We start from the raw sequence: 14,935 nt of genomic DNA on the forward strand, positions 1-14,935 counted from the left end.
TGAATAACCTAGCATCTATATATAGGATTTTTTTTTTGTCAGATTGCCCTGCTGTGAAGCATCTTGGGACATTTTTCTATGTTAAAGGTGCAATATAAATGCAAGTTGCTGAAATGGTGCGATCATGACATTTTCAATTGAATTTGCTCAATGATTCAATGATTCATTTGTGTATGTAATAGTAATATTGTATAATATACTTTTATAAGAAGGAATTCCCATTACCCCATTTATAAGATTTTTTTACAATTTAGACTTCATTTCAATATTTTTGGTGATCACAGTAGACGGCTTCTATATAAACTGTACTTTATATGAGCCAAAACACAACGCAGCGTGTGAAATCTCTAGGATAATGGATTACAGGGTGAACCTTTTGTTTAAAATCATTGGAGTGTGTACTGGATCCTACCACATATCCCCGATCTCTTCAAACCAGCAGAAACACACCATCTTGACAGTGTTTAGTTAAATTAATGATAAATGTTAGTAAGGAAGATTATACAGTGACAAAAAGTAGATCAGCGGATTAGATATCTTGCGATACTTCACTTAATTTTACACTGTGTTCTAAAGCAAAAGTTTTAAAGGTTTAGCAGAGCACTTCAATAATTTTTAATAGGACCCCATGACTAAAAGTATTACATTAAAATAAATAATAAACCATATATTTTACAATTAATTAAGAACTTCAATCAAAAAGTAGGTTCCAAACGAATCTGGGCAGCCCTTCAGGCTGTCAGTCAACACCAATCAAAGGTGCCCATGACATGGCAGTGGCTGAATTGTCCACTGATCTACATCTGAATCTTGATGCAGCGTAAACAGAGTGGCCTAGGAGTTAGCACCTGGCCTGCAAACAGCATTCCTCGAGCATCATCTTGTAGACAATGCTAGAATCTTCCATCTAAAATAGTTCAAAGTCGTATGCACTGACGAGATCTATCAGAATAGAAACAATTGTTGTTTCAAAGGTTATGCTAAAGCACACTCACCTTTTCTGCAAGAAGTAACAAAAATGTTTTAATTGTTACAGTACAAGGTCGCGATATAAAAAAAAGATCGGTGAGATTCCCTCTTCAACGAATTTTGATTAAGGTAGAGAACAAAGATCAAAGTGCATTTTCAAAATAAATTGATATTTTTAAAAAACATTCAATAAATGCCAACTGTCAGTTATTGAATCAGCTAATAAGAACATAACAAATAGGATCAGTGGTCATTGTTTTTGACGTTTTTGCCATTATCTTGAATGAACATTTTCACATCTCTGGCATTATTATTCATCCTACCAGGGGTATGATTTTTTTTTTGTTGCATCAGTCAAATGCCAGAAGTGCAATATAAAATGGGAAAGAACGGATTAGTGCATCATTTGAGACACTTTAAAGGTGGCCTTGCATCGATGAGGATATATATGTGTGTCTCTATATGTTTGTACAAATGACTTGTTTTTTTGCTCCACCCACAGCACAAATGATCAAGTTGAAAGCACGCAGCTCCTTACAGCCGTTACTGTAGCTGAATGAACTATCTTGTTAAAACTAGGTTTAAAAAAAATTGCAAGTCTTACATTTTTAATTCGTTTTCAAAGAATCATACAGCACAGAAGAAGGCCATTTGACACATCGTGTCTGTGCCCGCTCTTTGAAAGAGCTATCGCCTATGGCCCTACAAATTTATCCTTTTCAAGTATAGATTCAATTCCCTTTTGAAAGTTACAGTTGAATTTGCTCCACCACCCTTTCAGGTACTGCATTCCCGATCATTATAACATGCTGCACAAAAAGATTTCTCCTCATTCCCCCCTTGATATTTTAATGAGGATTTTTTTCTTGTCACTGTATATGTGATTTACCTTTCCTATTTTATGCATCAGAGTTCATAAAGAATGGGGGAAATTTCAGTGCATCATACTTTGATTGTCTAATAAATGTTTTAAAAGTGAAATTTTAAAAAACTAGGAAAATGTAAGTGACAGAACTGCTATTGCATATTTTTTCTTTTTGTTGTGAAGTATGGGATTTCCCTGAAGAAGTTCTGGGGAAATTCAATGCTTTCTACTTTGCCAAGGGAACTTTTTGCTGCATGTTGATAATTCCTTGAGAAATGTATCTCATTATAGCATTGGTTGAATTTATGTCATACCAATTTTGTTTTGTTCAGCACAAGTCTATGGCATAATCAGAAAGGTAAAAGTAAACCGAGGAAACATTATTAAAAAAAATTGTACTTTATTATTTTGATATATCGATGTAATTCTATATATTAAAAATGAGTGAGTAGTTTCAAGATTGCAAAGATTATTGCCCTCCAGCTGTAACATTACGAGACAAATTAAATGTTGCAGCACCTAACATTATGTGACCGTTCCAAACTATATCTTTAGTACTCCATCGTACGGAAAATATATGCCACCTCCCAGGAACAGTCGTTGAACAAACAATAATAGAAAGCAATCCTTGTGATTTTGGCGTGAAAAGCTTGCAAGTCTGAACAATGTGAGTTTTGCTAAATTAAATCCCAGGTTTGCTGCAGTCCATCTCTGAATGCACTGCTTCCTTGTCCTTAAAAATGAGCAAGCCCTCATTCCCCACTGAGCAAAGTTGATTATCATCCCAAACCCACTAAGCAGACATTGAGGACTCTGTCCCTCATCACAAAGCAGCATTTGTAGCAACTCCCATTACCCCAGGAAAGAGTTTTGACAATACCCCCATTATAAAGCAGAGATCATCGAAACCCACCCCCTCTGCAGACAAAACAAAATCAGCCCCACTCCCAACGATCAGAAATCTAGTCATTAACCTTCACCCCCTGTTTCCATGTATCTCACCACCTTTAAACCTGCTTAACCTGAATATTGGATTCTGCCTTGGCTCCCTTTATGGAACGCCAAGAGAGATTGACTAAACTATATTTTTAAGGGACCATACGATGGTATAAATCTTTTGGTGCCATAATGCATGGCTTTGTACTGTTTCATCTATTTCATATCACTTGTAACACATCATTGACTATTATTTCAAAGTTAAAAAAATGGAATCATTTAAAAAAAAAAATTATTGTACATCAATGAGTTTAAATGATCATTTAATTTCTTGGCTTCATTGGCATTCTAATCAGAGCTAAACTCAGAACCATTAGATTAAATTATTTTATTTTATCGCAACCTCCTCTGCAATTAAAGTTTAGCACTCCCAAATAAAGGAATGGCTGAAACGCAAGCAGAACATATTTCAATCACAGTGAATGATGCTCAGCCTTCACCTGAAACTGGGAAGATACAAAGCTGTCTGGAACTTGTTCCTAGTGGCTCACTTGCCAGAAGCTGCCCCCTGAATGCAGCGCATCCACTGGCAGGGTTCGCAGGGAGTGCTAGCGAGTATCACTGGCTTGCAGCGCCTGACTTTCTGAATGGAAAATCGAGGGCTATGGGCCTTTTGATTTCCAGGTCGCTTCTCATCTGGAGCATCCAATCAAAGAATTAGTCTGTTAACTATGCTTAATAGCATGAATCTACCAACCTACAATAAGATTTGTGCCAGCAGCTTAATTTATGTGCCATTATAAAATGTTGTGATGCTGCATGTAATGGATATTCTATTGATAATTGTCTTCGCACTCCCTCTCCCAAAAAATCTTAAAGTACATTAATAGGAGTATATTGATTCAGCGGATATTAAACTCAGCACTATTCGAGATTGTGGTGAAAATATGTAGCTAAAAGCCTGAAGCTTGATAAATAGCTTACACTTGGATGGATAGATTAAAGATACCACTGAAAACTTTGGATTTTCATCATGAAACCCAAGCTTAGCTGATGTCCAAATCATCACCATACAATAAGCTGACACCACATGTCATATTCATCACTGCTGTGCTGCACTTAATCGAGTATAATAGAAAAGGGTCTCCCCTGCAAAGTTATCACAGTGTGTCTGATGTCTTCATCTGCCAGGTCTCTATTCTTGTGATTTCTTTTTTGGAGTAACTTAAAGGAACTTTGGTATCTTGAGAAATCCACTTCAAATGCTTGAAGCCAGAATCTAGCATCTAGAAGTTCAGAGTCACCTGCCATTGGTTGCTCACTAATACAAAAAATCCATTTGAGCTGGGTTTTAGTTAGCAGGGACAGCAGTAAAATGGAATTCAATTATATTACGTTGCTATCCAAAATATTCCTTCAGCACTGACATCCTTAATTTATAAGTGATTTAAAACTGGACAGTAATTATGAAGTGATTTTTAAGGAAGCATTAATTTGTCTATAAATTAATTTGTTCTATTGGAAAGATCTGAATAACTAAAGATTGATAGTGAAGAAATACAACCAGTGCACTATGTTTGAAGAGATGGGCGGAACTTGCTGTTTTTTAATGCATTACTAATGTATTTTGCAGTTTGGAATGTTTCATTTTGGGGAAAAGGCAAGGGAATCTATCCTATCCTGAGAAGTGTTTTCATGGGATGTGGCTCAAATATAGCCCATATTGCTGAGGTGAAAATCTGGTATGTTTGGCCCTAAAGATCTGGAGTGGCACCCATTCTTGGCTCTCCAGAGCAGCAACCTCAATTGACTCACTCTTTTTACCCAGAGACCAGCTTGCTCTTTGGGGGTTAATTTCTCTAACTTCTTCCTCCCCATCGCTCTTTCATTGTGCCCACCACCCCACCCTGCTCTGCGTTGCTTTCCAGAATATTAACTTCCAAGCACACAAGGCTTTGTCGTATGTGACCTCACGATGGATGAATCTTTCAACAATGTGATTTATGGGTAGACAGACCATGCAAATTTTTGCAATAGTGTTTGACCCAGAGCTAAAGCTCAAACCTGGCATTCAATCCATCACCAGGATTGCTTACATCCACTTCTGCAACGTTGCCCATCTTGGCCACACTCCTACTAAACCTTGTCCCACTTGTCATCTCGAGACATCTCAATGTCTTTCTTCCAGTCTCCCACTTTCCATAGACTACAACTTGTATAAAAGCCAGCCAAATATATCCTGTTCCACTCGCTGATCACGCCAGTCTTTGCTGACTTATATGTGCTCCTTGCATCTGACATGTTGACTTTAAAGTCCAGAAACAACCAGGTGCATTGCACAGGTCACAGTAGTCCACAATTTTTTTTCAGTTGTAAGGATTCAGTTGAGGGCTTTTTGTTGCATGATCTCAAGCTGAATAGACACAGTCTACTCTTCCAATAGAGACACATCCAAAAACAGCTTTTAGTGTGGCAGAGAGGTACAAATCTAGTAAAATCACAAAATAAATTTTTGGGCTGGATTGGATTGTAGGCATTCCTTGTTTTGCTTTCCCCATGGTGTTCACTGTTTCTCTCTACTACATATGTATCAATTTCCATTTATACAGCATTGAATATGGTTCAGTAATGTTAATTCATGTTGTGTACAAAGTGGCAAAAGGTCCAGTTTATTTCTGTCTACTTAAAACACAAGTGTGAACTTGGCTGTACCCTGTATTAAAATTTTAATCTGATGTACACTGCTTTTAAGATTTACCCAGATCTATAATATTACCACAATAATAATCACATGATGTTATGTAACTGCAGCAAAAATTCCCATAAAGAAATCCCCAAATATTGTGGGGTGGGAAGTGGGGGAGAACCTGCAAAAGTATTCCTGTGTCAAGAGGGTTTATTTTGTAATCAAGATGCCATTGTTATGGAAATAACGATAACCATTTAATTTACAAAGCACAAGGTTTGAAAGCCAAGAAAACATCACTGTCTCACTATTTGAAATATCTGGTATGCCAGTGCGTCTGTCAACAGAACACATGTAGAATGCCAGCTTCTTTAAGAGGAAGCTTTCTAAAATGGTAATTTTATAGCTGTAAAATTCACTTTGCTAGTCTAGACAGGTGGTTTTCAAATTAATTGATGTATACGGTAAGTGTATAATTGCTTCTAAAATTTCAGAAGGTTGCGGTATAGTGTCTTGTGTAGGTTAATCTGAGTATGCATATTGCCACTTTTTTTTCAAACTTCACTTTTGGAAAATATTAAGGTAGATTTGGTCTCAATGGATTACAACAGCCATGAGTATTAAGTTTATTTACCACCCTAAGACCGCTTTAATAGTACAGACTAAATGATTTTGTTTACAAACCTGTGCACAGTAAATGTATTTAATATCATTTATACTTTCTTTAGTGTATTGAGGCTGAGGTTTTGGAGTGTCTGGTCGATTCAAAGTAAAACAATTTCAATAAATATCAAATCAAGAGTTGATATTTGAAACCCACCATTCACACATGTATGAAGGTCTCTAAATGCCTTAGAACTCTACAGCTAATTGTAACCTAGCGCAATATATTTAGGAATGTATCCTTTACTTTATCCCTTAACACCAAATGCTCAGAGAATGGGCCACCTGCCTTGAGTCCAGTATTGATTGCTGACGTAGTACAGGTTGGACCTCCCTTATGCGGAACTCCCTTCTCTGGCACTACCCCTCATTCGCGCTGCCGGTGGGGTGCATGCGCAGAATGTGGCCGGGTCCTCCGACATGAACAAATTGAAGTCCTTCCTCGCTGCAGACCCGCATTCGCTGGCCTGACCCCGCGATACATTGCCACCCCCCTCACAATGTCTCTGCCGCACTCCCAGCCCCAAGACAGCCAGCCCCGATATCTCCGACCACTCCACTGCAAACTCTGCCGGACTCCCAACCGCGCTTTCTTCTACCGCTGCCGATTTCCCCCCCCCGCAGCCTTCCTCGCTGCCGCCCCCCAGGCAACCCTGATATCCCCGACCACTCCGCCGTGGGGGGTGGATTATGGGGTCAAGCCAGCAATCTGAATTCATGAAAGTTGTAAAAGTTTTGCTTGATGTACACAGTGTGTGTACTTGGTCGCTATGGCACAGAAATGAAGACACGGTCTGTTTTTGACCAATGATTGACACCAATGAAGTTGTAAAAACAGTTTGTATAGCATTGCTCCCCTTATAATACGTCCGGCAAAATCCCTTATTAGCACGTCGGGTCCCGAGGGTGCCAAATAAGGGAGGTCCAACCTGTAATGGCTTCTAATTGTAGACATCTTCCTCCTTCTGTGCTTTCCACTGCAGACTCTTTTCTACCCCACTCCACCCCCCCCACCCAGAAAAAAAAATTACATGCTTTCCTGGCAAGCGTGCTTTCTTCTTCTTGTACCCTACAGATATTCATATTGTATCCTACAGAATAATTACAAAATAAGGTCATTTTAATATAGTGGCATCTCAATGATTTTCTCATGTGAGAATGAAGTTGTTAAATATAAAATTTAGTTCTAGCCAAAGTCGTTGGAACCAAATAAGGGGGGGGAAGAATTTATGCTTCTCTTAACTGATGGTCAGAATCTTGTTTCACTGAAAAATTCTAATTGCTCATTGATATTCTTCTCTTCCCCTTCAGATTAAACATTTTGTATTATAGCTTTTTGCAAGCTTACATGATGTACCTTTAAAGATTGCCAATATCACAGGCAGCCAAGGTGCACAGGTGATAGAAAACCCATCGCTCAGAGGTGGCTACGGGTTAGAGTCTAGATCTGCTTGTTTCTTGAATCTACATGCTGCTAATAGATTGCAAGTTTCATTCATTCTCAATTTGTTGGCACACTGTTGAGCTCTATCTTGAAAGGAAGAAAAGAAAATTGAAATGAACTCACCCTGATATTAGTGCTCATCTTGATGGTTCATAGTCTTGCAAGAATCCATTCCACAGTACCCTGCAAATTGAAGTAGCACCGCAAAGTAATTCCAATTTATAAACTGTAAGAAAAAAAAATCAACACAAATCCCTATAGGTACTATGTTTCTAGTGTAGATTTGAGTTTGTGATGCACATATATCCTCATGCCCAGAATATTTCAGTTGTTTTACGAATTGATTAGCTCTGATATTTCAGCTTCTTTAAACATTTTGGGTCAAAAGTATGATTGCTTGCAGTGCTATCTATCAAATATGTTCCAGTTTAAATCCCAAATCTGAACTGTTAGCTGTGTAATTAAAAGCTTGCAATATATTTTCCAACCATTTTAAACATACCAGTAATAAAGCACATGGAGCATCAGGGGTATATGGTTCAAAGAGTATAAAAGATTTCTAAATGTACAATGCATATACAAATAATAATATACAACTTGAGAGTTAATCCTAGAATGCAGTATTTGCTAAATTCAGTTGTATCTTACTGTTAATTTATTTACCAGCAAGAGAAAACAATGAAAAAGAGAAGGAACTGAGCGGGGAAATAGCATGGAGTATGGGTTGGTGGGAGAGGGGGGTGGGTTGGTGGAAGAATGTATGTACAACCTGTCCACTGTAATGACACTGTGGACAATGACTTTACTAATCATTTTCTTCAATAGATTAAGAAAATGCACGTCTCAATCTTTAAGTCACTTATTGTTTTATATTTGATATCCATACTTTATTAAATATATTTCTTGCCTCATCTTTATATAATTTAAATGCCAATAATTATTGTCGCTGGGTTAGGGTTACGCTAAATCGGCCTTTATGGTGATGAACAGTTTCTTCAGATAAATTAGGAAATCAGATACTGTAGTTATTTGATGGCATCAAAAAATCAAATACCATAAAAAGAACCAGATTATTGGTGTTCTCCTGTCTATGTGTTCTCAGTAGAATTCACCACAAGTGCCTATTTTAGAAATTTAGTTTTACATCTCTTAATATTCCAAATAGCAGCTTTCTGTACTGTGGAGATGATAAACCATTTTATATCGAATACTTTGAATAACATTTAAAGCAATTTTTCAAATTACTTTGCTGTCTGCCCAGTGTTGAAAGGCATGCTTACAGAACATCTGTGATTTGAAACTGAATTACATGGGATAAGACTTCATAACCTGAACGACCTTTCCGCGTAAAATACTATTGAAGTAGTGTTATATGTGCTTCACAAGCTCAAATCAACTCTTAAAAACACGCTAGACACCATGGTAGCTATGGTTACTAATGTTGATTTTATTTCTACTTGAGTTCCATTTTTCAGTGCATGCATGAATGTAATCGTGATTATGATGACTTTGTAAATTTTGTATGATTCTAGTTTGACATTTTGCTTTCATTTTAGGGAGAAAAGGTAAATTATGAGAAGTTCAAGAATTGGCTCCTTCAGAATAAGGATGCATTCACATTTGCTCGATGGCTGCTGTCGGGGGGAGTGTGTGTCACTCTTACTGATGATAGTGATACACCGACCTTCTATCAAACTCTAGCTGGAGTCACTCATTGTAAGTTTTTTTTTAAATGTTTGGAATCAATGATTGTATGCCGTCTGCTTTTTTAAATGTGATGGAATCAATTATTGTATTCAGTCTGCTGATGCCCAAATGCATTGACTGCTTACATTTAGGATATTTTTTTTTGAAGTGGTAGCCTGGTAGCCTTTATTAAATTCAACATGCAGACCTTTTTCTTTTTGTGAAGGGTACATTTATTTACATGCTTTTTGTTACTACATTTTATGCTGCTTGCTGTTTTCTGTTGCGTTTCACCTTGGCAAACAGGTGACTGAAAAGGACGTCAGCATCTGCTCATCAGTTCACAAGAGTAAGTGTGACTAAATTAGAGTTAACCTAAGGAAAGAAGTGTAAAATTTCCCCTGCAGTGACATCAGGAGTGGGTGCACTACCTACTTCTCCTGGGTAACTTTCACTTCCCATTTGTGATGCAGGATATCACTGAAGCAGGACGTCAGTGCACTGAGTCTCCCATTTGTTACAAACACAATGCTTCTTCCCACCAATTGAATATAAAATTTAAGCATCTGCCAATTGTATAAGAAGTTTGTATTGCAAACAAAAATGCAGATATATTCCTTGTATTTTCTGAGTAATGTTCATAATTCTGTTTACTCACCGAATGGGGAAAAAACATATGTAGTGGAAACTTTTTGCTTCAAAAAACAAAGCTAATTTTTGTCACGTTGAAGTAATGGAAGGTTTGTAGACCATGTCAATGGAAGGTTTGTAGACCATGTCAATGGATGTGCATCTAGTTTCCAATGGAAGTTGAAAATCCAGTTTAATCTTGAGACAAATATCTATTGGTACATATTTGAAATCCTTTAATTGAAATGAACATTTTTGTGCATGCAGAAGTGACTTTTATTGTTTGTTTTTTAAAAAAAAAGTCAAACTCAAATGTTTCTCAGTCTGCTAGAATATTAGTGGCCTGAAGTTTTGACACACTTTTCAGACATGCAAAAAAATTAACACATGAAACATATGCAAAATCCATATTAATCAAATCGAGGTTAGAATCATCTAAAATGGTTTATACTGTATTGAAACTAACATAGTTCATTTGGCTGAAGGTTGTTGCAAGTAAATAAAAGTCTTTGAAGTTTGTGTGTGAAATTATTGACTATTATGAAAACAGACACTCGAGTGGCTCGCTGGTGCATTAAGTTGGAGGTTGCAGACTGGACAGAGATTTAGGAGGAGCTGCCACAATAAATTTGAGATTCGAAGTGCAGTAAACAGTGAGGAAGATAGTCATAGACTTCAAGAGGACATAGCCAGGCTGGTGAAACGGGAGGACACATGACAGATGAAATTCAATGCAGTGTGAGGTGATACATTTTGGTAGGAAGAATGAGAGACAATACAAGCTAAATGGTACAATTTTAAAGGGGGTGCAAGAACAAAGACCTGGGTGTGTTTTTGTACAAATCTATGAAGGTGGCAGGACAGGTTAACAAAGCAGTTAATAAAGCACATGGGCTCCTGGGCTTTATAAATAGAGGCAGAGTACTGAAGCCAGGAAGTTATGCTAAACCTAGATAAAACACTAGTTCAGCTCCAGCTGGAGTATTGTGTCCAATTCTGGGCACCACACTTTAGGATGGATGTGAAGGCTTTGGAGAGATTTACGAGAATTGTTCCAGGGCTGAGGGAATAGTTACGTAAATAGACTGGAGAAGTTGGAGTTATTTTCATGCGAACAGAGAAGGTTAAGATGAGATTTGATCGAGATGTTTAAAATCATGAAGAGTTTAGCTGCAGTAAATAAAGAGAAACTGTTTCCAATGGCTGAAGAGTTGATAACCAGAGGGCACAGATTTGAAGTGATTGGCGAAAGAATCAGAGGCAACACGAGGAAAAACTTTCTTTTACGGAACGAATGGTTAGGATTTGGAATGCGCTGCTCGATGGGATGGTGTAAACTGATTCAATAGTAGCTGTCAGGAATCGGATAAATGTTTGCAGAAGAAAAAATTGTAGGGATACGAGTAAAGAGCAGGGGAATGGAATGAACTGGATTGCTCTTCGAAAGAGCCGGCACATTCCAGAAAAGAGCGCATTAATGACAGACATTTTTTTGTGACTTTTTCTGTGGGGAAAGGAAAGCCTAGATCTTTTGTACTGCAAGTACCTTGGTAAACACCATAGAAAGCAGTCGAACAAAATTAAAATACTGCAGATAATGGAAATCTGAAATAAAAACAGTATTTAAAAAAAAAATCACCAAGCTTACAGATTGGAGATTCATTAAGGCACTATCCATTTATTGTAGATCTATACAACAGTAAATGGTCTTATATGATTGTAACCTCCATTTATACATTGGCGACCAAGTTATTTTGAGGAAGCTACAGTAGGGACTACCACACATGAGCTGGTACATCCATAAATAATAAACTTCCACTTTTGTAACTGAAGTTTTTTTTTTAAAAAAGCTGCAAAACCGCTAAATGGATATCATTCTATTATTGAATAGTAACTTGAATGATGAACAAAGTATGTAAGGGGTGGGTGACTTATCACATTTCTTAATTTTTGCACAAGATATTTCCTTTTCAGCATTATTGCCTCCTCCTGTAATCTGACTTTGTCATACCTATGACGGCTTCAGATTGACCACTGATTGGGTAAAATTCAACCTTGATACTCTTCAAAATCTTTTAAAGACATATCGGAATAAAGTATAATAAAAACTGTTTCTCATTAATATATTAGATGGTCAGCCATTCTCAGGTTGTCAGTTACAGAGGATGCTTGTCCTATTTCCTCCGAATGATTTGTGATTGGAAATTAATACTTTGTCTAGCCAGCTATCAGGAACATTACTGGGCAGAAAGACACCAGTGACTCTCCATTCAGCTACCACGAGCAATTAAACCCACTTTTGTTCAACAGGAAGAAATTACAAACACATACTAATGGCTTTGACATACCAGGCCATAATGTATGTTCTCTGCAGAAACAGCCATCAGTAACTGATTTCAGTTCTGTGTGTGCTGTGATCAGCAAGAAATAATTCAATATATAATCTAATAAGAAAAGAAAGACTTGCCTTTATATAGCGCCTTTCATGACTTCAGAACGTCCCAAAGCCAATGAAGTACTTTTGAAATGTAATCACTGTTGTAATGTAGGAAACACGGTAGGCAATTTGCACACAGCAAGCTCCCACAAACGGCAATGTGATAACGACCAGATAATCTGTTTTTAGTGATGTTAATTGAGGGATAAATATTAGCTAGAACACCGGAGATACCTCTCCTGCTCTTCTCCAAATAGTGTCATAGGATCTTTTACGTCCACCAGAGAGAGCAGGCGTTTAACGTCTCATCTGAAAGACACCACCTCCATCAGTACTGCCCTGGAGTGTCAGCCTAGAGTTTTGTGCTCAAGTCTCTGGGGTGGGACTTGAAGGACACACTTATTTGTAACACCTAAAGCTCTGATTGGCTCCCCTTGATCACATGACTGATTGCTGATAGGTTCCCTTGGAGGATAAGACGCACCCAGCTGTTTTTCTGGAATATGTAATTAGAACTGCCTTGCCTACATAATCAGTGACTTTGCAAAGTGTAATTTGAGCCATTCTGACTGCCGACTCCACTGTAGCCGCAACTGTGGGGCACTGCGCATGCGTGGCTGGACCGCGGTGACATTGCGCATGTGCAAAAAGGGGCGGGGCCAGTTGCGCATGTGCGCAGAAGGAACAAAAATGTCCTTGCAGATAACCACTTAGGGATTTGAACCCGCAACCTTCTGACTTTGAGGCAAGAGTGCTACCAACTGAGCCACGGCTGAGAACGTGCACAAGGATGTGACTTGTGTACTGGGTTATATTGTACATTAATTAATCAAAAAGAAGAAAACCTGTAGCAAATGATTAATTCGAAATAGTAGGCACCAAGGGTTAGGATCCTTGAATGCCATTAAGAAGGGTCTATATTGGCTTTCTCTGATGTAATTGTGGTATAGTAAAACACTACACTTCTCCCCTCCCCCATATAACACGCAGTTGCACTGAAAATCTCAGTCTTAAATGGTGCAGATGAGTGATAATAGAGGATACAAATGCTCTAGTGGGAAAAGTTGCGGAAAAAAATTGAGCTTAATTATATAAAAAAAACTAGTAATATGTTCAGTGCTTAGCATCACTTCGTTCACTATACCATACTTGAGCCTATTATTTTTACTTGCATTTTACAATATATCACAACTTTGAGAGAAAGTGTGTTCTGATTCTGGCGTGGACACGATGGGCCAAAATGGCTTCCTTCCATGCTGTAAATTTCTATGATTTTGAACAACGCAAGTTACCTTGCAGTATCTGACCTATGTTGTTCCTTACAATGTGATTTTTAGTAAAAAATTACGCATATTGTCTGTTGGAATTTTAGCCACAGTCACCATAGTTCCATAGTTGGTGGGGAGGGGTTGTGCATTTCATTCATCGCACTACAAAGCTTCACCTCCAATGCTTGTAAGCTTTTAGTCTCAATATAACACTTGCAATAGTTAATTTTAAAGAGATTGTTTCAGTAATTAACACTTATCAGGTTGTTAAAGGGTATTTAGACTGAAATGGATAAGATTTAACTTTCTATGGCAGATTTAGTTCATATCTACCGCACAAATACAGCAATTTCACGCCACTCAACGCATTTCACTTCTGAATTTTTGAGTTTAACTGCGCATCTGCCCCTCGTCTGAAGTTGCTGTACCATTTGCACATAAATAATGGTGACTGCCATTAGCCTCAGTTATTTTGACAGGAAAATCTGGGCCAAAACGAAAATAACACCCTCTGACTTCCCAAAATTCATACCCTTTTGGAAAACAAAAATATCTTAACTAACGTTTGCATACTCTTGGTTGACTCAGGCTTGTTGAAGTCCTCTAAACATCTTGGATACGAGTTGTGGTTCAGCACATGGGAGCCAAGTTTCGGCCTGAGTTGCTCCTGTTTTTTTGGAGCAACTGGTTTAGAATGGAGTATCTTAGAAATTGCAACTCTCGGCATTTAGTTTGCTCCAGTTCTAGTCAGTTCGGATAGTTTCAGTTTGGAACAGATTTTTTTTTCAAAAGGGGCGTGTCTGGCCACTTATACCTGTTTTGAAAGTTTAGGCAGTGAAAACTTACTCCAAACTAACTTAGAATGGAGTAAATGTAGATTTTTGTACGCTCAGAAAAACCTTGTCTACACATCGAAAATCAGACGTAGGGAATGTGGGGGGGGGGGGGGTTAAAGGGAAGTTTACAAACATTAAACACTTCAGTTTTACAAATAAAGAGCCATTATCAATAATAAATGATAAATACATCAGTAAATCAACCAATAAATCAATCAAAAAAAATTAATAAAAAATTAAAAAATCAATAAATAAAACATTTTCTACTTACCGACTGCAGCACCGGGAGCCCTCCAACAGCATGCTGGGATGCCCCCCCCCAGTGTGTCTCTATCTCTCTGTCTGTCTGTGTGTCTCTCTCACTCTCTGTCTGTCAGTGTCTGTGTTTCTGACAGCGAGTGGAGCGGGGGGGGCGGGAGGGGAGGGAAGGGAGAGGAGGGAGGGAGGGAGGGAGGGGAGGGGAGAGAAGAGAGGAGAGGGAGGCCGGCCGGGCCCAAGACTTCGGGCGGGTTTAA

General features: G+C 38.2%; 1 protein-coding gene across 2 annotated transcripts in view; it reads left to right on the forward strand.

Annotated features, from left to right (window-relative positions):
• usp32 (ubiquitin specific peptidase 32) overlaps positions 1-14,935 on the forward strand; it is a 213,953-nt gene that overhangs the window by 99,370 nt on the left and 99,648 nt on the right. For both annotated transcript variants that reach the window (XM_070857168.1, XM_070857169.1), the window contains exon 5: positions 9,120-9,279. In XM_070857168.1, coding sequence (XP_070713269.1) covers positions 9,120-9,279 — 160 coding nt within the window. The remainder of the gene's footprint in view (positions 1-9,119; positions 9,280-14,935) is intronic.

The sequence above is a fragment of the Pristiophorus japonicus genome, chromosome 16, assembly GCF_044704955.1.
Source record: "Pristiophorus japonicus isolate sPriJap1 chromosome 16, sPriJap1.hap1, whole genome shotgun sequence".
Taxonomy (NCBI): Eukaryota; Metazoa; Chordata; class Chondrichthyes; family Pristiophoridae; genus Pristiophorus; species Pristiophorus japonicus.